General features: G+C 39.8%; 1 protein-coding gene across 1 annotated transcript; it reads right to left on the minus strand.

Moving 5' to 3' along the window:
- Positions 1-7,475: 7,475 nt before the first annotated feature.
- LOC137838516 (uncharacterized) lies at positions 7,476-11,033 on the minus strand. Its single transcript, XM_068647761.1, has 2 exons — positions 10,295-11,033; positions 7,476-7,846 (listed from the first exon to the last, which is right to left on the minus strand). The coding sequence occupies exons 1-2, from the start codon at positions 11,031-11,033 to the stop codon at positions 7,476-7,478; spliced, it is 1,110 nt and encodes a 369-aa protein (XP_068503862.1).
- Between the last annotated feature and the right edge of the window lie 9,500 nt (positions 11,034-20,533).

Genomic DNA, 20,533 nt, shown 5'->3' on the forward strand with positions numbered 1-20,533 from the left:
AGAATCTGTTATGTGAAGGAGACTTAGTCAACCATCTGGTGCAAGGACAAAACGAAAAAATTTAAGATAAACATGGCACCAGACTAAAAAAGAATCATTCATTTACAGATGAACAGATTTATTTTTCAAAACGAACAGAAAAGACTTAATTTGAAACACAGTCGTTTTGAAAGAGTGAAGACTTAGTCAAAATACTTGATGCACAAAACCTGATTTTCAAAAGACTTAGTCAATGCATCAGTTTAAAAAAGAATCATTATTTAGAAAAGAACAATTTTTTATGCAGTAAGGTGTTTTGCAAAACATGTGAAAAACAGTTTCAGAAAATTTGTGCTTGCTCTTATCACATGGTCAGGGGTTAAGAGGTGAGTTACCTAGCAAAAAGCCTACTCTTAAAAACCTCTAAACTATACCTAAGACATTCTTAAAGCAAATAAACACAAATGAAATTACACAAATGGCTTCATCAAACACATGTCTTGAAGGGGCAACAACCATCTTCAACAATCTCCCCTGTTTGATGGAGACAAATCCCCATAGCTCTGTTGCTTTAAGAACCTGTACTGCACCAAATACTAAACCAGAAATTGAAACATTGCATAACATGTGAATAGTTTTAAGGTGCAGAATGTAACTTCCTGTTTCAGCTAGCTTCACCTAGCATGGTGAGCTATTTTTCTCCCCTTTGGATTCATCAAACAACATTTAAGCATAGAGAAAGATAAAACAGAAACATAACCATAACAGTCCAGAAAACAAATACAAATTGTTCAACATTACAGAAATATAAACTGATGAAAGAAAGCATGGAAAGCAAGATACTTCTAATCTTTGTAATATAACTCTGCAAGCTGCAACTGAACTCCTTCAATTTGATCATCAAGGTGCTGAAACCTTTTGAGTGGTCTCAAAATATGCTCTTTGTTCTGCTGTCATGGCATCAAGGCGATACAGAACTTGCCTTTCAAACATGGATAATGGTTCACCTCTGTATTCTGGAGTTTGATAGGCAACAATAGCATTCTGATGAGTTGCAACAGCCTCTTCATGCACTGATTGGGAGCAGGTGAATCTCCTCTGATTTCTACAGATGGAGAGCTTATCCTTTGACTTCCAGCATGATCAGCAGATGGCTCTTGCCCGTAGGAGTGATGGATAACATAACATGAGTGTTCTGCAGCTTGAACGTGTCATCTTCCATGGGAACAACCTCATCTCCATCTTCATTGTTGAGGTTTGAGGCTCCATGTTCTTCTTGAGGATCCTTACCTTTGAGAATCACCCAGTGTCCTCCACTTTATGAAACCCCATTTTTGTGAGAGTTGAGTTATCAATCTCACACAGCTTTGATGGTTTCATTTCGCTCATTGAAGTGTCAATGCCAAAGTAGTCAATCAATTTTGAAACAAGTATAGCATAAGGAAAGCGATAATCAGTTAATCTTTTGGATTTCAGCATATGCTCATTGATGATATACACCCAGTTAACCTTGATCAGATTCATGATGCAGTATAAAAGGATTAAATCCTCTTCATGTAAACAACATGATTTGTACCTCTGGGATGAGCTGCCATGCTATGATGTAGGCAACAAGACGTGGTGTTAGGTTCAGATTACCTGCATGGAATCTGCTTATGCTCTGGGCAGGGTCCTCATACAGCTTCTGTAATATTGAAGTTTGTTGAACTCCTGAATCCCACTTGTGTTCCCTTTTCCAACCTTTAGACCAGAATATTTGATTCCAGCCACTGAATTCCAGATCACTGGTGACCTTCATTTTGATCCTTTCACATAGGATACAATGTTCTTTCCATCCAGGTTAGATTTGTGTAAAACACCTTAACAATCAGGATACATTACCAGTTAATTCCAGCAGCTTTTTCAGTTTCTGGTGCTTCAATGCAGACCTTGTTTCAGCCAATTTCTTGATTTCAGCCAGTTGAAATCCAGCACCTTGGGTATGTTAATCTTTTTCTGCATTTCGTGAATGTAGGCATTGATACCCTCTTCATCTCCAGCGAACCACCTTCTAGCACTCTTGAAAGGTGCTTTGCTGTCCTGTTTTTCTTTTTCTGTCTTGAAGAAGAAGCCATGGTTGAACCAGAATTTTCTTGTGTTTCAAATGGTGAGAACCGAAAATGGCAACCAATGTGGGTAGCAGATTTTTACACAGATTTATATTGTAAAATGAATGAGATGATGGAGCAGTTATGAATGGATATGCACGAAGATTTTATGCTCTGAAATTGTGCAGAGAATCTTTGAAAAATGCAGCAAATATTTGGGGTCACGATGCACACATATCACACCTTCATTGAGCACCAATGCATCAAATCGGTTACATAACCATGACCAAACCGTCAAAGGTACAGGTTAATGCCCACTAAGTCAGTCAATCAGTCAAAGATCAATTTCTCTTTCCTTCATCAAAGCATATCAGTACCAAAATAAACACATTTAATTGCAAATAAACAGATTTAATTTTTCACTGCGAGGTACAATTGACATTTATAATTCCCAATTCATTAAGCAGAAAATTAAACCTATCTTTAGCCAATGGTTTTGTGAACAAATCTGCAAGCTGTAAATCTGTACCAATGAACTTAATCTCACATGTTCCATTTGAAATGTGTTCCCTTAGGAAAGTGATGCCTAATTTCAATGTGTTTGGTTCTTGAATGCATGACAGGATTTTTGGTTAAGTTGATGCACTTGTGTTATCACACACAAAGGTATATGGTTAAGTAAGATACCAAAGTCATTCAATTGTTGTCTTAGCCATATGGTTTGAGCACAACAACCCTGCTGCAATGTACTCTGCTTCAGCAGTGGAGAGAGCAACACATGCCTGTTTTTTGCATTGCCATGAGATCAAGCTTGATCCAAGCAAGTGACAGGTACCACTGGTGCTCTTCCTATCAATTTTGCAACCTGCAAAGTCTGAATCAGAATAGCCAGTCAAACTCAATGAAATGTTACCTGGATACCACAAGCCAACTTCTTTAGTTCCTTGCAAATATTTCAGAATCCTTTTGGCAGCATTGAAGTGTGATTCTTTAGGAGCAGATTGAAACCGAGCACACATGCACACTGCAAACATTATGTCAGGCCTGCTGGCAGTGAGATACAGTAGAGATCCTATGAGTCCTCTGTATTTGGTTTCATCAACAGAAATTCCAGCTTCATCATGATCCAAGTGACAGCTAGTTGAGAAGGGTGTGCTGATTGGTTTGCACTTGTCCATTTCAAATTTTCTCAGCAGATCCTTGCAATACTTAGCTTGATTCAAGAAAATGCCATCCTTGAGTTGTTTGACCTGCAAGCCTAGAAAATAGTTCAACTCACCCATCATTGACATTTCAAACTCACTCTTCATGATTTCCACAAAAGTTTCACACAATTCTCATTGTTTGATCCAAAAATGATGTCATCCACATATACTTGTACTAGAATTGTGTCATCTCCTTTCTTCTTAATGAACAAGGTCTTATCTGATGTGCCTCTGTCATAGCCTTGTGAGGTGAGGAAATCACTTAGCCTCTTACCATTGCCTAGGAGCTTGCTTGAGCCCATAGAGAGCCTTTTTGAGTTTGAACACGTGTCCTGGATGCTGATGGTCTTCAAAACCTGGTGGTTGTGAAATACCTCTTCATTTATATAACCATTCAAGAAGGCACTCTTCACATCCATTTGGAATAGCTTGAACCCTTTGATGCAGGAGAAGGCAAGAGCAATCTAACAGCTTCTAGCCGAGCCACTGGTGCATATGTCTCATCATAGTCTATTCCTTCTTCTTGATTATACCCTTTAGCCACTAGCCTAGCCTTATTTCTGGTAATCACCCCATGCTCATCCATCTTGTTTCTGAATACCCATTTTGTTCCAATTATATTCATCTCAGGTATTCTAGGAACAAGAGTCCATACCTCATTAAGAGCAAATTGATTCAGTTACTTGTCCTTGAGGGCTTCATTCAGATTTTTGGGTTCCACTTGAGATACAAAGGCCATTGTTTCACAGAAGTTATTCAAGGATTTCCTAGTTGATACTCCTTTCTCAATGTTCCCAATGACATTATCAAGGGTTAGGTCTCTTGGGGTTTTCCTCTTTTGGCAAACCTGCAGACAAGTAGGTTCTTGCATAGCATGTGATCAGCAGTATCAATATGAATCGATTCATTTTGATTTAAAACAGATTTAAATTCATTATCAAGGTCATCAGCAGCAGTTTTAGATATGCTATGATCACTTCATCAAATACAACATGCATTGATTCTTCTACTATGAGCAACCTTTTATTGAAGACTCTATATGCATGACCATTCAAAGCATAACCAATGTGCACACCTTCATCAGATTTAGCATCAAACTTACCTAAATTTTCTTTGCCATTATTCAATACAAAGCATTTACACCCAAACACTCTAAGGTGACTCACACTAGGTTTCCTGCCCTTATACAATTCATATGGAGTTTTCTTAAGAATGGTCTAATTAAGGTTCTGTTTAACACATAAGCTGCAGTATAGACTGCATCTGCCCAAAAATACTTAGGAAGCTTAGATTCATTTAACATAGTTCTAGCTAGTTCCTCTAATGATCTGTTTTTCCTTTCAACTACACCATTTTGTTGGGGAGTCCTAGGGGCTGAAAAGGTATGTGATATCCCATGTTTCTCACAGAACCTCTCAAATCTAGCATTCTGAAACTCTCCCCCATGATCACTTCGAATTGATTTTATGCAGCAACCATTTTCATTCTGTAAAACCTTTGCTAATTTCTTAAAGCATTGTAAGCATCATTTTTATGTGCAAGAAACAAAGTCCATGTAAATCTAGAGTAGTCATCCACAACAACTAAAGCATACAAATTTCCAGCCAAGCTAGCAACTCTAGAGGGTCCAAATAAGTCCATATGCAATACATCCAATGGATTTTTTGTAGAAACAATGTCTTTTGAATTGAAAGAGGATCTGATTTGTTTACCTTTCACACAAGCATCACAAGCCTGTTATCCTGAAATTTAATGTTAGGTAAACCAGAAACAAGATCTTTAGATTTCAATTTATTTAAGTGATTAGTGTGTATGTGAGCTAACCTCCTGTGCCACAGCCAAGACTCATCACTTCTAGACAGTAAACACTCATTTGAAGAGTTAGTTTCCATGATATCCAAGAGTATATGTTATTCACTCTCTTACCAGTAAACAACACCTTACCAGATGAGTCACTTGAGATTGTGCAGCCTTTGACTTGAAGTTCACCTTGTATCCTTTGTCACAAAGTTGACTGATACTGAGAAGCTATGCTTGAGTCCTTCTACATAAAGCACATTCTCAATAGTGTTGAATTCCCTGTTCCAACAGTGCCTCTGCCCAAATTCTTCCTCGGTTATTATCACCATAGGTTACATGTCCCTCTGCTTGAGCTTCAAGCTAGTGAATTTTGTAAGATCTCCAGTCATATGGAAGCCAACTGTCCAAGTACCATTGATTTTCTTGTTCCTTCTGCAAAACAGAACAAAATGATACAAATGGTACCTTTTCAGTATAGGGTCCAACACAGATTAAAACCTTCCTTTGGTAGCCATTTTGCTAAGTTCTTAGGAACAAGATGCTTTCTAGCAATGCATGACCTAGAGGTATGACCAGATTTCATGCAGTAAAAACAGGTTACATGAGATGCCTTTTTGCCACTGTTAAAAGCTGAAAAACCTGATTTTGCTGGAACAAAAAAACTTGAAAGCTTTTTGACATTGGTTACATTTCCAGGGTATAACCAATACCATTCTTATTGAAAACAACATTCTGTGAGCCAAGGAGAGACTCAAGGTTCTCTCTTCCCTTGGTGAAATTGGAAAGGGTTTTTAGCAAATACTCCACTTGTTTTTCCAATTTTTTGCAGTTTTCACAGGTTTTAATAGAGGCATGCAAGCATGTTAGTTCAAGGCTTACCAAATCTGTTTTGGCCTTATGCATTCTTCCTCAAGTGTTTTTACTTTAGGTGCAAGCACATTATTTATCTTTTGCAACTTACTGCATATTAGCTAGCCTATTTGCTTCATCATGTGTTTCTTGAAAGCAGCAAGCAATTGATCATAGTTATCATTCCATAGAGAATTCACTTACTGAATCAGAGATTGACTGATGAGAAAAAAATAAGGAGGCTTTTATTAATGGAGGAAGAGGACATCCACCCTCACATTTGAAGTTCTTCCTTTTAGTCTTCTCCAAATTAAAAGAAGACATAAAATAAAGATGAGGCCCAAGCCCAAAGCCCAAGCCCAAGCCCAAGCCCAAGCCCAAGAAGGCCAAAGCCCAAAAGAGCCCAAGTCCATCCCATGAGGGGCAAGGCCAAGCTTTGAAATACTCTTGTATAGTTTTAGGAGGTGTGGTTTAATAAAGGAGTGTGAAAATGTAAAATAAAGTCACATTGTCCATGTGACTTAGGAGAGTGGTGTAGGTGTAGTTTTTAGGAGGTGTCATAGTAGAAAAAGGTCACACCTCCCATGTGACTTGTTTTGGTGGGAATTTCAAATGAGTTTATTTGAATTTTTCCCACCTATTTTTCAGCACCTCTAGGCTAATAAATAAAGGTGCTTAGCTTGTACAATTCAGATTTGAATTTTGATTAGAGAAACTATACTCAATTTTTGAGAGAGCATTGTAGAGCTTTGTGCCTTCTTCACCAGTCTTATCTTGAGAGTTCAATGGTTACCTCAAGTGGCAGCTTGCACACTTATCTTGGAGTCTCCATCCTCCTAGTGGCGTGATCATCCAACCATTCCTCCATCTTCATGAGCTTTCTTTTCTCCTTCCTTTCTTCTTTTAATTGTTCATGTCTTAGCTTGCTTCCTTTGAATTTATGTTCGGTATTCTTGGTGTTCTTGCTGTTTTTGCTTCGGTTTTGTGTTTCTGTCGTTCATTCTTGCTTCCTTTTCATTTTCTAGCTTTATGTTCGGTACATTTCAGTTTATTCCATTTTGTTCGGTGCATTTGCTTTCCTTTCCATTTTTATCAGTTCAATTTGACAATAATTGGAACTTCCATATGAGTTTGGGTTTGGTACTAGTTTTTGGTGAGTTCTTGTCATAGAACCTTGATCCAATTCTATGATAAAGTGCCTATCTCATTTCCAACTCAAGATGATTCCTAAGAATGTCAATAATCATTCAAAGTGTGCTAGTGGAATCACATCATTCACCCTTCATCCTTCACCATGATGCACATATTGTTTTCCTCACTCTCAGTTGACGAGCTGCTGGTTGAAGATACTTCATTCTCTTCCCATGAAATGTAAGCTCTTCTCCCCTTGCTCCTTTCAACCTTCTGCTGGCAGTTTGTCCTTTGATTGATTGTTTGGACAATCCATTTTGATGTGCCTTGTTTTGCCACAGCCAAACAAGTGTAGTTAGAGGAATTTGAGTCATTAGGTTTAGGATACCTTCTTTTCTGTTGGTTCTATATCTGCTTTTCTTCTTTAGAAATCTGCTGAATCTCTTTGTAAGTAGGCTGATTGTATCATCATGTTCAACATCTTTTTTTCCTCATTGATCTCATTATGTTCACTTGCTTTCAGTGCAAGTCCTTTTGGTTTTCTTTCCACTTGCTCTTTGAGTCTCTTGAGCTCCAGCTCATGCTCCATTAATTTCCCAAAGAGTGCAGCAGTTGACAACTTTGACAGATCATGACTTTCTGATATGGCAGTCACCTTGGGTTGCCAGCTTCTGTTGAGGCACTTCAACAATGTTGAGTTCCTCTCTGTAAATTCCTTTCCCAAACCAGTAAGGTGATTCACAATATGAGTGAACCTTTTCTGCACATCAACAATGCTCTCCTCGGGTTTGCATTCTAAACAATTCATATTCTTGGATGAAAGAATGTTTTCTTGATCTCTTCACATCTTCAGTACCCTCATGAGTGACTTCCAAGCCTCCCACATCTCCTTAGCTGAACTGCATTGATGTCCTGAAGAACTCATCCATTGTTAATGAGGAGGTTATCATGTTCTTGGCTACAATATCATATTGAGCCTTCTTCCTTTCGGTTTCATTCCATTCAGATCTTGGCTTTACACTTCTTCATCCTTGACAACCTGCATTGGCACATAGGGTCCATGGACCACAGCCTCCCAAATAAACGAGTTAATAGATTCCATGAAAATTTTTATTCTAATTTTCCAAAAGGCTTGATTCAATCCATTGAACATAGGGTGTCTACTAACAGAAGATCCCTCAGCAAAAAACACTTTAAACTCATACATTATTGCAAACAAACTTGATTAAAATACAAGTCCTAGCTCCTGATACCAATTGTTGGGTTCAATAGTGTCAAAGTTCAAGAGGGGGGGTGAATTGACCTTTTAAAATTTTCGCGCAGAATCATATTTTATCACAGTACACAGAAAATAAATCAATTTATTTGGCAATGAACATATTTATTTTTGACACTGTTTATGTTTAAAAACGTTTATATCAGCCAAGTTATTCTTGAGGTTATGCAGATAATTTCCAAGCCACACACACTGATTTTAAAGAGAAAACTGTGAACAGCTAAAACAATGACCTCCAATTTTTAAGCAAGTGATAAAGGTTCAATTAATTAGCTTCTCAATCAATTGGGTAACCTATCACAATCAAACTATTTCAGTTGTAATTACTAGTTCATATATTTTCTTAACATAACCAAACTGATTTTCTAGAAAATAAGAACAGTATGAACAAGCCCAGAAAGCAGATTTATTTTTGATTGACAGATTTATTTTTGATTGAACAGATTCAAATTTTAGACAGATTGACAAATAAGCAAGAATCCGAGTGCAGGGATGAAGAGTTATATTCACGTCAAATGAGCTAGATCCAGTCTCAACCTAATCCAAGGTGAATCCACTAAACAAAATGTACCAAACACACTTACACAACCACTGTTCTTGAACCCTACAAGAAACTTGGCACACTTGCTGAAAAACACTATTTCAGCATACACACTATTCAAGAAGCCCTATCAAGAAGAGTTTACAATACACTTTTTACAAGAATTTGAAATATGAAACGAATACACCTGATAGAGGATGCAGAAATCTGCCTTAGACAGTAGAACAAAATTGCTCACACAGTGCAGCACCTCTAACCAAGCCTTAGAGCCAACCAAGAATAAGCACACTTTTGATTTGTAAAATCTTTCAAGAACACATGTTAATTCTCTGTTAATCCTTAATTCTCTGTTGTAAAACTTGTTTTCTCAATTGTATGATTCACCTTTAAACGTAGGAACAAATTTTCTTTTTATAGAAAACAACTTATAACATATTTTCAAAAACAGTTAAATTGAAAATAAAATGAACAAATTTATTTTCAAAAGCAGTTAGAGAATCTGTTATGTGAAGGAGACTCAGTCAACCACTCTGGTGCAAGGACAAAACGAAAAAAACTTTAAGATAAACATGACACCAGACTAAAAAAGAATCTATTCATTTACAGATGAAGAGATTTATTTTTCAAAACGATAACAGAAAAGACTTAACTATTGAAACACAATCATTTTGAAAGAGTGAAGACTTAGTCAAAATACTTGATGCACAAAACCTGATTTTCGAAAGACTTAGTCAATGCATTAGTTTAAAAAAGAATTCATTCATTTAAAAGAACAGATTTATTTTTTATGCAGTAAGGGTGTTTTTGCAAACATGTGAAAAACAGTTTAAAATTTTTGCTTGCTCTTATCACATGGTCAGGGGTTAAGAGGGGAGTTACCTAGCAAAAAGCCTACTCTTAAACAACCTCTAAACTATACCTAAGACATTCTTAAAGAAAATGTAAACACAAATGACTTTATCAAAACACATGTCTTGAAGGGACAACAACCATCTTCAACACATTAACCATTTGTTTGGAGGAAAGTGTCTTCAAACCACTATAGCTTAAATGACCAAATCGGTTGTGCCAAAGCTGGTACTAGTTCCATTTGAAAACATTTTGAATTCAAAGGTGCCTGTGTAGTTGTTAGTGCAAACATCCTATTTCCCTCATATCTATTTTCTTAATATGTCCTCTTTCTGGGTGAGAGACTTTACACTTCCCGTTCTGAATTAGTATAGACAAGCCTTTCTCTTGAAGTTGTCCTATGCTTAGCAAATTGTTCGTCAGTTCTGGAACGTAGTATACATGTGAGATTACATGTGTGACTCCATCAACATTCAACCGGACACTTCCTTTCCCCATCACAATATTTGAGTGTTATTGCCAGGTTTTACTGCATGTCTAAAGTTCTCATCTAATTATGAGAACCAATTTTTGTTACCACTCATGTGGTTACTGCACCCGAAGTCAAGAAACCGTTCCTCTTTTTTTCCTTGCTTAAAATCAAGAGAAGCCATTAACAAGAGTTCATCCTTTTGATCTATTTTATCTTCCACCTCAACATAATTTATTTTTTTCTCCCAGGTAGGACATTCATATTGGAAATTTCCATGTTTGTGACACTTGAAACAATCAATTTCAGCTTTGTTGATTGACTGTCTCGTTCCTCTGCCACGGAAAGAACCTCTTCCTCGTCCTCCCCTATCTTCATAGGTAATCTGTAGTGCTTGTTCCTCCTCTACAAGATACAACATCCTTTGCTCATGAACTAAAAGACTACTCTGTAGTTCATCGATTGTCATAGTGTCCAAATTGTTGGATTCTTCAATTGAGCACACAACATAATTAAATTTCAGGGTCATGGACCAGAAGATTTTTGCAGCAATAATGTCCTCTTGAATGCATTCTCCACACTCCTTCATACTTTTAGCAATTTTCAAGGTGCGGGCAAAGTATTCATTCACCGTTTCATCTTCCTTCATTTGCAGAATTTCAAATTCTCGACACAAGGCTTGCAATTGTGCTCTTTTCACCCTTGTGGACCCTTGAAATTTTTTTCTCATAGAGTCCCAAATGTCTTTGGATGTATCATCATTGAGGATAGTATCTAAAATTTCTCGATCGATGGCTTGATACAGATAGTTCTTTATCTTCAAGTCCTTCAGCTTTTGTTCTTCCATGGCCTCGAGTTTAGCTTTTGACACATAGTAACAACTGAGATCGCATTCTCTACCAAATGCCAATACTCCTTAGAGCGAAGATGATTTTTGCCCAATGATCATAATGCCCATCAAATCTAGGGATTGCAGGTTGCACATATTTGTTGTTGTTCAATTCTGCCATGTTCCTTCTTCTTTTCAATAAAGAGAATTGTTGGTTTCTTTTTCTCGGAGGTGTGCTCACACACTCACTCACAACTGTTTCTCTCACACTTTACAAAATTTTGGATCAAACCCGTATGACGAAGCTCTGATACGAATTGTGAACACAAAGGTAAGATTTTCTCTATTTTTGTGAAATCTCGTGTTATTTAATTGAAAGTGCAAACTTTAGGCTTTATAGCCATACAATTAAAGATGAGAAAAATTGATTCTACACCCACTAACTGTGTCCCAACCAGTCCTTGGTCAACGATTCCAGAGACTGACCTCAGACATCGCACATCGGTGCCTGATAGTGGAAGTGGGCCACGTAAGGGGGCCCCAGACGCACCTATCAGGAGATTAGTCAATCTTCGGACATCGGTACCATAGACCCCGACGTTGGAGATCGACATCAGACCTCGCCAACAGAGGGAGAGATCGGACATCGACGATCTAAATGTTATAGTGGGCCACGTAAGGTGGACCCTAGAATTATACTAAGTTATCAGTTACAACATCATATAAGGGAAAAGCCTAAGTCACGAGGGATCCATACACGTGGTGTGTATAGCACATACAGGCGCGACATGAGAGAATAATCCTTGGAGGCCCTGAGGCCCATTAGGGTTAGGGTTTCCAAGGAAAGCTGCATGCATGGCACGTGAATACTCAGGGGACCCGCAGAAACAGATGGCGTCAGAGATTAGGTGCACAAGTTGGTACCCAGGCGGCCACTCTGTTAGTCGTTGCACTCTAGTTAAGGGAAGTTGATGGAAGAGGGCCAAGCACACCCTTCCATGAAAGGCAAGAGCCAAGTCAAGAACGTCTAGACACCAAGGCAAGAGCATCTAGACCATCCTGTTGGGTTTAATAGTGCCAAAGTTCAAGAGGGAGGGTGAATTGACCTTTTAAAACTTTCTCGCAGAAACAGTGTTTAACACAGTTTTACAGAAAATAAATCGATTTATGTGAAAATGATCTTTAGATGCTCCTAGCTTGGTCTTAGATGCTCCTAGCTTGGTCTTAGACGCTCCTAGCTTGATCTTCAGACATTCCTAGCTTGGTCTTGGACGCTCCTAGCTTGGTCTTAGACGCTCCTAGCTTGGTCTTTAGACGCTCCTAGCTTGGTCTTTGGACGCTCCTCGCTTGGTCTTGGATGTGTTGAAGATGGTTGCTGCTCCTTCAAGATTGTGTTTGATGAAGACTTATATGTACATTACATTTGTATTTTGCTTTGCTTTAAGTGTGTCTTAGGTAGTGCTTAGAGGTTGTCTAAGAGTGGGCTTTTTGCTGAGTAACTCATCTCATAACCACTGGCCATGTGATAAGAACAAGCATACGTTTTCTTAAACTGTTTTTCACATGTTTTACAAAAAACACGTTTACTGCATAAAAATAAATCTGTTCTTTTCTAAATAGAGTCTTCAATAAAAGGTTGCTTATAGTAGAAGAATCAATGTGCACACCTTCATCAGATTTAGCATCAAACTTACCAAGATTTTCTTTGCCATTATTCAATACAAAGCATTTACACCCAAATACCCTAAGGTGGCTTACACTAGGTTTTCTGCCCTTATACAGTTCATATGGGGTTTTCTTAAGAATTGGTCTTATTAAGGTCCTATTTAACACATAAGCTGCAGTATAAACTGCATCAGCCCAAAAATACTTAGGAAGCTTAGATTCATTTAACATAGTTCTAGCTAGTTCTTCTAGTGATCTATTTTTCCTTTCAACTAGACCATTTTGTTGAGGTGTCCTAGGGGCTGAAAAGGTGTGTGCTATCCCATGCTTCTCACAGAACCTCTCAAACTTAGCATTTTGAAACTCTCCCCCATGATCACTTCGAATTGATTTTATGCAGCAACCATTTTCATTTTGCAGAATTTTTGCTAATCTCTTAAAGGCAGAATAAGCATCATGTTTATGTGCAAGAAATAGAGTCCATGTAAATCTAGAGTAATCATCCACAACGACTAAAGCATACGAATTTCTAGCCAAGCTAGCAACTCTAGATGGACCAAATAAATCCATATGTAACACATCCAATGGATTTTTTGTAGAGACAATATCCTTTAACTTGAAAGAGGATTTGATTTGTTTACCTTTCACACAAGCATCACAAAGCCTGTTGTCCTGAAATTTAATGTTAGGTAAACCAGAAACTAAATCTTTAGATTTCAATTTATTCAAGTGATTTGTGTGTATGTGAGCCAACCTCCTGTGCCACAACCAAGACTCATCACTTATGGACAACAAACACTCATTTGAAGAGTTAGTTTCCATGATATTCAGCAGATATATGTTATTCACTCTCTTACCAGTAAACAGTACCTTACTAGATGAATTACTTGATATTGTGCAGCCTTTTGACTCAAAATTCACTTTGTATCCTTTGTCACAGAGCTGACTTATGCTGAGAAGACTATGCTTAAGTCCTTCTACATACAGCACATTCTCAATGGTTGTTAAGTTCCCTGTTCCAACAGTTCCTCTGCCCAAAATCCTCCCTCGGTTATTATCACCATAGGTTACATGTCCTTCTGCTTTGAGCTTTAAGCTGGTAAACTTTGTAAGATCTCCAGTCATATGCTTGGAACAGCCACTGTCCAAGTACCACTGGTTTTTCTTGCTGCGAATCTGCAAAACAGAATAAAAAATATACAAATGGTACCCTTTTCAGTATAGGGTCCAGCACAGATTAAAACCTTCTCTTTGGTAGCCATTTTGCTAAGTTCTTAGGAACAAGATGCTTTCTAGCAATGCAAGACCTAGATGTATGACCAGATTTCATGCAGTAAAAACAGGTTACATGAGATGCCTTTTTGCCACTGTTAAAAGTTGAAAAAACTGATGTTGCTGGAACAAAAAAACTTGAAAGCTTTTTGACATTGGTTGTATTTCCGGGGGTATAACCAAGTCCATTCTTATTGAAAACAGCATTCTGTGATCCAAGGAGAGACTCAAGGTTTTCTCTTCCCTTGGTGAAATTGGAAAGGGTTTTCAGCAAATATTCCACTTGTTTTTCCAATCTTTTGCAGTTTTCACAGTTTTTAATAGAGGCATGCAAGCAAGTCAGTTCAAGGCTTACCAAATCTGTTTTGGCCTTATGCAATTCTTCCTCAAGTGTTTTTACTTTAGGTGCCAACACATTATTTACCTTTTGCAGCTTATTACATATTATAGCTAGCCTATTGGCTTCATCATGTGCTTCCTTGAAGGCAGCAAGCAAATCATCATAGTTATCAGAATCAGCAGAAAAATTACTTACTGAATCAGAATTTGACTCCTCATCCTTCATCATGAAGCACAAATTGTTCTCCTCATCTTCTGTTGAAGAACTGCTGGTTGAGGATGCTTCATTTTCCTCCCATGAGATGTAGGCTCTTCTTCCCTTGTTCCTTTCAAATTTCTTGCTGGCTGATTTGTCCCTTGTTTGATTATCTGGACAATCTGTTTTGATATGCCCTGTTTTGCCACATCCAAAGCAAGTATATTTAGAGGAATTTGAATCATTGGGTTTAGGATACCTTCTTTTCTGCTGGTTCCTATTTTTGTTTTTCTTCCTCAGGAATTTACTGAATCTTTTTGTAAGAAGACTGATTGTATCATCATTTTCAGCATCTTCTTTTTCTTCATTGATCTCATTTAGTTCAGTTGCTTTCAGTGCAAGACCTTTGGGTTTTCTCTCTGTTGTTTCCTGCTCTTTAAGTCTTTTAAACTCTAGCTCATGCTCCATCAGCTTTCCAAACAGTGCAGCAGTTCCCAACTTTGACAGATCACTGCTTTCAGAGATAGCTGTCACCTTTGGTTGCCAGCTTCTGTCGAGGCACTTCAATATCTTTATGTTGAGCTCCTCTCTGTCAAATTCTTTTCCCAAGCCAGTGAGGTGATTCACAATATGGGTGAATCTTTTCTGCACATCAGCAATGCTCTCCTCGGGTTGCATTCGGAACAGCTCATATTCTTGGATGAGCGCATGTTTCCTTGACCTTTTCACATCTTCAGTCCCCTCATGAGTAACTTCTAAGACTTCCCACATCTCCTTAGCTGACTTACATTGAAATATCCTGAAGAACTCATCCATTGTCAATGCAGAGGTTATGATGTTCTTGGCCACAAGATCATGTTGAGCCTTCCTCCTTTCGGTCTCATTCCATTCTGATCTTGGCTTTACCTTTTCTTCATCCTTGACAACCTGCATTGGCACATAAGGTCCATTGACCACAGCTTCCCAAATTAATGCATCAATGGATTCCATGAAAATTCTCATTCTAACTTTCCAAAATGCATAATTCATTCCATTGAACATAGGTGGTCTATTGACAGCAGAACCCTCAGCAAAAAGCACATTAAACTCAGACATTATTACAAACAAACTTGATTAAAATACAAGTCCTAGCTCTTGATACCAATTGTTGGGTTTAATAGTGCCAAAGTTCAAGAGGGGGGTGAATTGACCTTTTAAAACTTTCTCGCAGAAACAGTGTTTAACACAGTTTTACAGAAAATAAATCGATTTATGTGAAAATGAACAGATTTATTTCAGCACTGTTTTTGTTTGAAAAGCTTTTAATTCATCAAGGTTAATCACAAGATTATGCAGATAGAATTTCCAGATGCACACACACAGATAACAGGTTTGAAAAACAGTGTAACACAAAAACAACAAACCTTAATTCCAATTCGTGTGATTTAGGTTCAGTTAAGGGCTTGACAATTAGTGAGACAATCTATTACACACAACCTGTTTTATTAGCCTTTAACAGATTATCAGTGTTCTTATTGAAACCAGACAGTTTTCCAGAAATTAAGAACAATGAATCACAGAACAGCAAGCTTCAACTTTAAGCAATTGTTTAAGGTTCAATTAATAGTTTTAACAATTTCTTGAGCAACCTATCACAGCCAATTTGTTCCAGTGGCTTTTAGCAGATTTTATATTTTCTTATCAGATTCAAACAACTTTTTCAGAAATTAAGAACAGTATGCACAGTGCCCAGAAAGAACAGATTTATTTTCAATTGAACAGATTTATTTCTTCGTTGTTTTATCAATTATGCAGAAATGAAATTGCAGAGAGTGAGAGAGAATGAACACAAGCAGTTATACTGGTTCACTCAACTGAGCTACATCCAGTCTTCACCAAAACCAGGTGGAAATCACTAAAACACAATACAACCAAGTACAATTCCCACTGTTCTTGAAACCTACAAGAACTTAGGTACTCTTGCTGAAAAAACCAATTTCAACTCACACACACTCTCCAAGAAAACCTATCAAGAAGAGTGTTCAACCAAACAATTACAAGAAATGAGAAGTGAAACGACTACACCTAATTGAGGATACAAAGATCTGCCTTAAACCAGTAGGCAAGATTGCTAGAACAGTAGCTGCACCTCACACCAAGCTTTTGGAACCACACCAAGAACAAGCACTTTGTGATTTTTGAAATCTTTGAAGAACAAATGCTAATCCTTTGTAAACACTTAATTCTCTGCTGTCAAAACTTGTTTTTGCAAATGTATGAATTGATCTTAAACTCAGAAACAAGTTTGTATTTTATAGAAAACCAACTTATAACAGATTTTTGAAAAACAGTTAAAGTTGTTATAAAATGAACAGATTGAAAATAAAATGAACAGATTTATTTTCAAAAGCAGTTAGAGAATTTGTTAAGTGAGGAGACTTAGTAAACCATTCTGGTGCTGAGATAAAACTGAAAAACGTTTAAGCTTGACATGGCACCAGAGACAAAAAGAATCTATTCATTTACAGATGAACAGATTTATTTTTCAAAACGAAAACAGAGAAACTTTATCTATTTAAAAACTCAGTCGTTTTGAAAAGAAGAATACTTAGTCAAAATACCTGATGCACAAAATCTAATTTTTACAAGACTTAGCTAAGGCATCAGTGTAAAAATGAATCTGTTTATTTAGAAAAGAACAGATTTATTTTTATGCAATAAACGTGTTTTTTGTAAAACATGTGAAAAACAGTTTAAGAAAACTTATGCTTGTTCTTATCACATGGCCAGTGGTTATGAGGTGAGATACTCAGCAAAAAGCCCACTCTTAGACAACCTCTAAGCACTACCTAAGACACACTTAAAGCAAAGCAAAATACAAATGAAATGTACATATAAGTCTTCATCAAACACAATCTTGAAGGGGCAGCAACCATCTTCAACAGGGTAGTGTGTACGAGTCTTTCAGGCACGCTTTGTTCAAGTCCGTGAAGTCCACGCACATCCTCCACTTCCTATTCGCCTTTTTCACCAGGACGACGTTGGCCAACCTCTCAGGGTATTGGATCTCTCTGACGTGGCCAGCACTCAGCAACTTCTGCGTTTCTTCCCTTATCACGAGTCGCCTCTCTTCATTAAACTTCCTCCTTCTTTGACGCACGGGGCGGACCATGGCGTCCATGCTAAGGTGATGGCATAGGAAATCAGGGTCGATGCCCAGCATATCTGAGACGGACCATGTGAAAGCATCTAAATGACGCGAAATGACCTCTGCCACCTCATCCTGTTCTTCTTGGCTCAACAAACGCCCTAGTTTAAACGTTTTGCCGCCAATCTGCCTATCCACCACGTTGGTCGTCGGCTGACCCCTGCTATCTTCCTTAAGGGTCGTCGCCCGGTAGTGCTTTTCAGGCGTCGACTCTTCTACGGGCGATGTGTCATCAGGTCCCTACTCCATATGCCTCCATATGCGCGTCTGCTTCGGGCGTCGCCCTCACGGGTGTGGCCTCGCCAAGCGTTGACTCCGTGGGCGTCGCCTCATTCAAGGGTTCTACCTCCATCTCCGTGCCTGCATTTGGCGGACGCTCGAACACCATGAACACGCCTCTCTTCATTTTCAGGCTATTCTCATAACATTTCCGCGCCTCCTCCTGATCTGACTTGATGACAATCACTTTGCCACTGAGATCCGGCAGCTTCATCTTCATATGGCGTGTGGAGGCTACTGCGTTTAGCCTGTTCAACGCGGGTCTGCCCAACAAGATGTTGTAGGCGGAATTGGCGTTTACGACCAAGAACCGGATGCTTTCGGTACGCAAGGTCGTTCCGTCAGTGAACGTTGTCCTCAATTCCAAGTAGCCTCGCACTTCCACTTGGTTGTCAGCGAACCCATATAAGCACCCTGAGTAGGGTCTTAAAAGGTCAGGAGACAAACGCAACTTGTTGAATGTCGACCAGAACATGACATCTGCAGAGCTTCCTTGGTCGACAAGAACCCTGTGCACCTTTCTCCCCGCCGTGACAACTGAAATGACCACGGGGTCGTTGTCGTGTGGCACGACATCTTGCAAATCCGCCCTCGTGAACACGAGGTCTGACTCCCACCGGTCACCTGAGATTCTTTCTTCTATGGAGTTGACCCCCCTCGCATATTTCTTTCGTTGGGAGGCAGTGGGCCCTCCCCCCGAAAAGCCACCAGCGATGGTGTGGACTTCGCCAAGAACGGGCATCTCGCGCGCTTGTTCTTCCACTGGAGCTGGCAGGGTCGCGGTCGTGGCGGGCTCTGCGACATAATCCTTCAGAAACCCGCTTCTCACCAACTCATCTAGTTGGTAACCCAACGACAGGCAGTTGTCGATGTGATGACCGAAAGCCTCGTGGAATTCGCACCAAGAGTCCTTGCGAGGCCCTAACACCTTGTCAGTCTTCGCCGGTCGCCTCAACCTTTCAGCTATATTGGGCGCGGCGATCAGATCCTTCAATTCCACCACAAAGTCGTACCTTGCTGGCCTGGCCCTTCCCCTGGCCGGGCGATCCCCTCCTGTTGGACCCATGGGCTGGGGTTTTCTGGTCTCATAGGGGCGTCTCCCCTCCAACTTCTTTCTCCTCGTCGTGGTCTCGTTAACCCTGACGGGTTGAGCCCGCGTCTGCGCTCTCGGGCGTGAGGGTACGACGCTGGTGCGCTTCTCATACACCTCTCCCTCGGAGGCGATATGCTCCACCGCCCGGCGCCTTATTTCAGCGAAGGTCCTAGGGCGATTATGAATAATAGATTCGCAAAAAGGGCTGGGGCATACGCCTTTCCTGAATGCGTACACTATCATAGGCTCCTCCGTAGTACCAACCTTTACTACTTGGGCCCCGAAACGGCTGATGTATTCCTTCAAGGTCTCTCCCTGATACTGCTTTACATCAAACAGGTCATAGGAAACCAACGGCGGAGCCCTGTTTGCCAGGTATTGCTCCCTAAACAGCCGCGACAGTTGTCGGAAGGAGGTGATATGGCCGTCTGGGAGGCTGATAAACCAATCCATAGCTATTCCCATCAGGGTGCTCATAAAGAGCTTGCACTTGGCAGCATCGGAGCAGCCTACTAGGACCATCTGTGTGTGAAATGCAGAGAGATGCGCCTCAGGATCCTCCATCCCGGTGAAGATCACCTTGGGTCCTGAGAACGTGTTGGGGATCACTGCATCCAGAATCTCCTACGAGAAGGGTGTGGAAAACTCCCTTGGCGGGGTGAGACGCTCGAACTCATCTTGTTCACACTGCCCTTGGTTATTGCCCAAACCCCGACGCAGCTCTTCATTTATACGGTGGAGCTCTTCGTTTCTCTCCTGCGAGACTGCGAGATCAGCCTGCATGCGTTCTTGTTCAACCCTCGACTCCCCCATCTCATCTTGCAGCCCTCGCATCATTTCCATGACCTGCTACATGGACATTTTCTCACTCGCAGCGCGTGCGGAACCTTGTCTAGTGGTGGCCCTCATTTTTCACTGTTTTGCTCAAACTTCTGCCAATAGATCTCCTGAAGCTTGCGGTGGGACTGATATTTTAAATCGGCCCCACGGTGGGCGCCAAATGTTCCGGCCGGTTGACCTGGGACGTCTTCGCGCGCAACCTTGCCCGTCAGCTAGGGACACCTTCCCTTTAGCAATCAGTGGATACCTGCAAAGAAGGACAAAGGGCGCCCTAGTGGCCGATTGCACTCTGACGCTCAAGTCAGCTAGCAAGAAACACCAAAAATTCTACACCTCCGTATCGGAGCACCGTGAATGGCACTCTGAAGGTGGTCAAAAGAAATGTGTGTGTGTGTATCTTTTCTCCTTCTGGCAAACAACCCTTCTCTAGTCCCTTGTGCGTAGCCTCAAGTCTCGAGCAAGCAACTAGAGTGAATTCTAGGAAAATCTGCCAAAAGTCTGAACCCCGTTTCCAACATCTAAGGTTCTATTTAAAAGACTATCGCATTTAAAGCATCTTAAAGCGCATTTAGGGAAACGTTTAGCGCCTTTAAGACGTTTTTAACCGCTTGGAGCATTTAAATTACCTTAAACGCTCGAAAGAGAAA

The sequence above is a fragment of the Phaseolus vulgaris genome, chromosome 4, assembly GCF_000499845.2.
Source record: "Phaseolus vulgaris cultivar G19833 chromosome 4, P. vulgaris v2.0, whole genome shotgun sequence".
Classification (NCBI taxonomy): Eukaryota; Viridiplantae; Streptophyta; class Magnoliopsida; order Fabales; family Fabaceae; genus Phaseolus; species Phaseolus vulgaris.

Coding starts and splice junctions, on each gene's coding strand:
- LOC137838516 (XM_068647761.1), bottom strand. CDS start 11,033: ATGGAAGAACAAAAGCTGAAGGACTTGAAGATAAAGAACTATCTGTAT. Junction 7,847..10,294: donor GTGCAGTAACCACATGAGTG/GTAACAAAAATT, acceptor TGAATTGTTTAG/AATGCAAACCCGAGGAGAGC.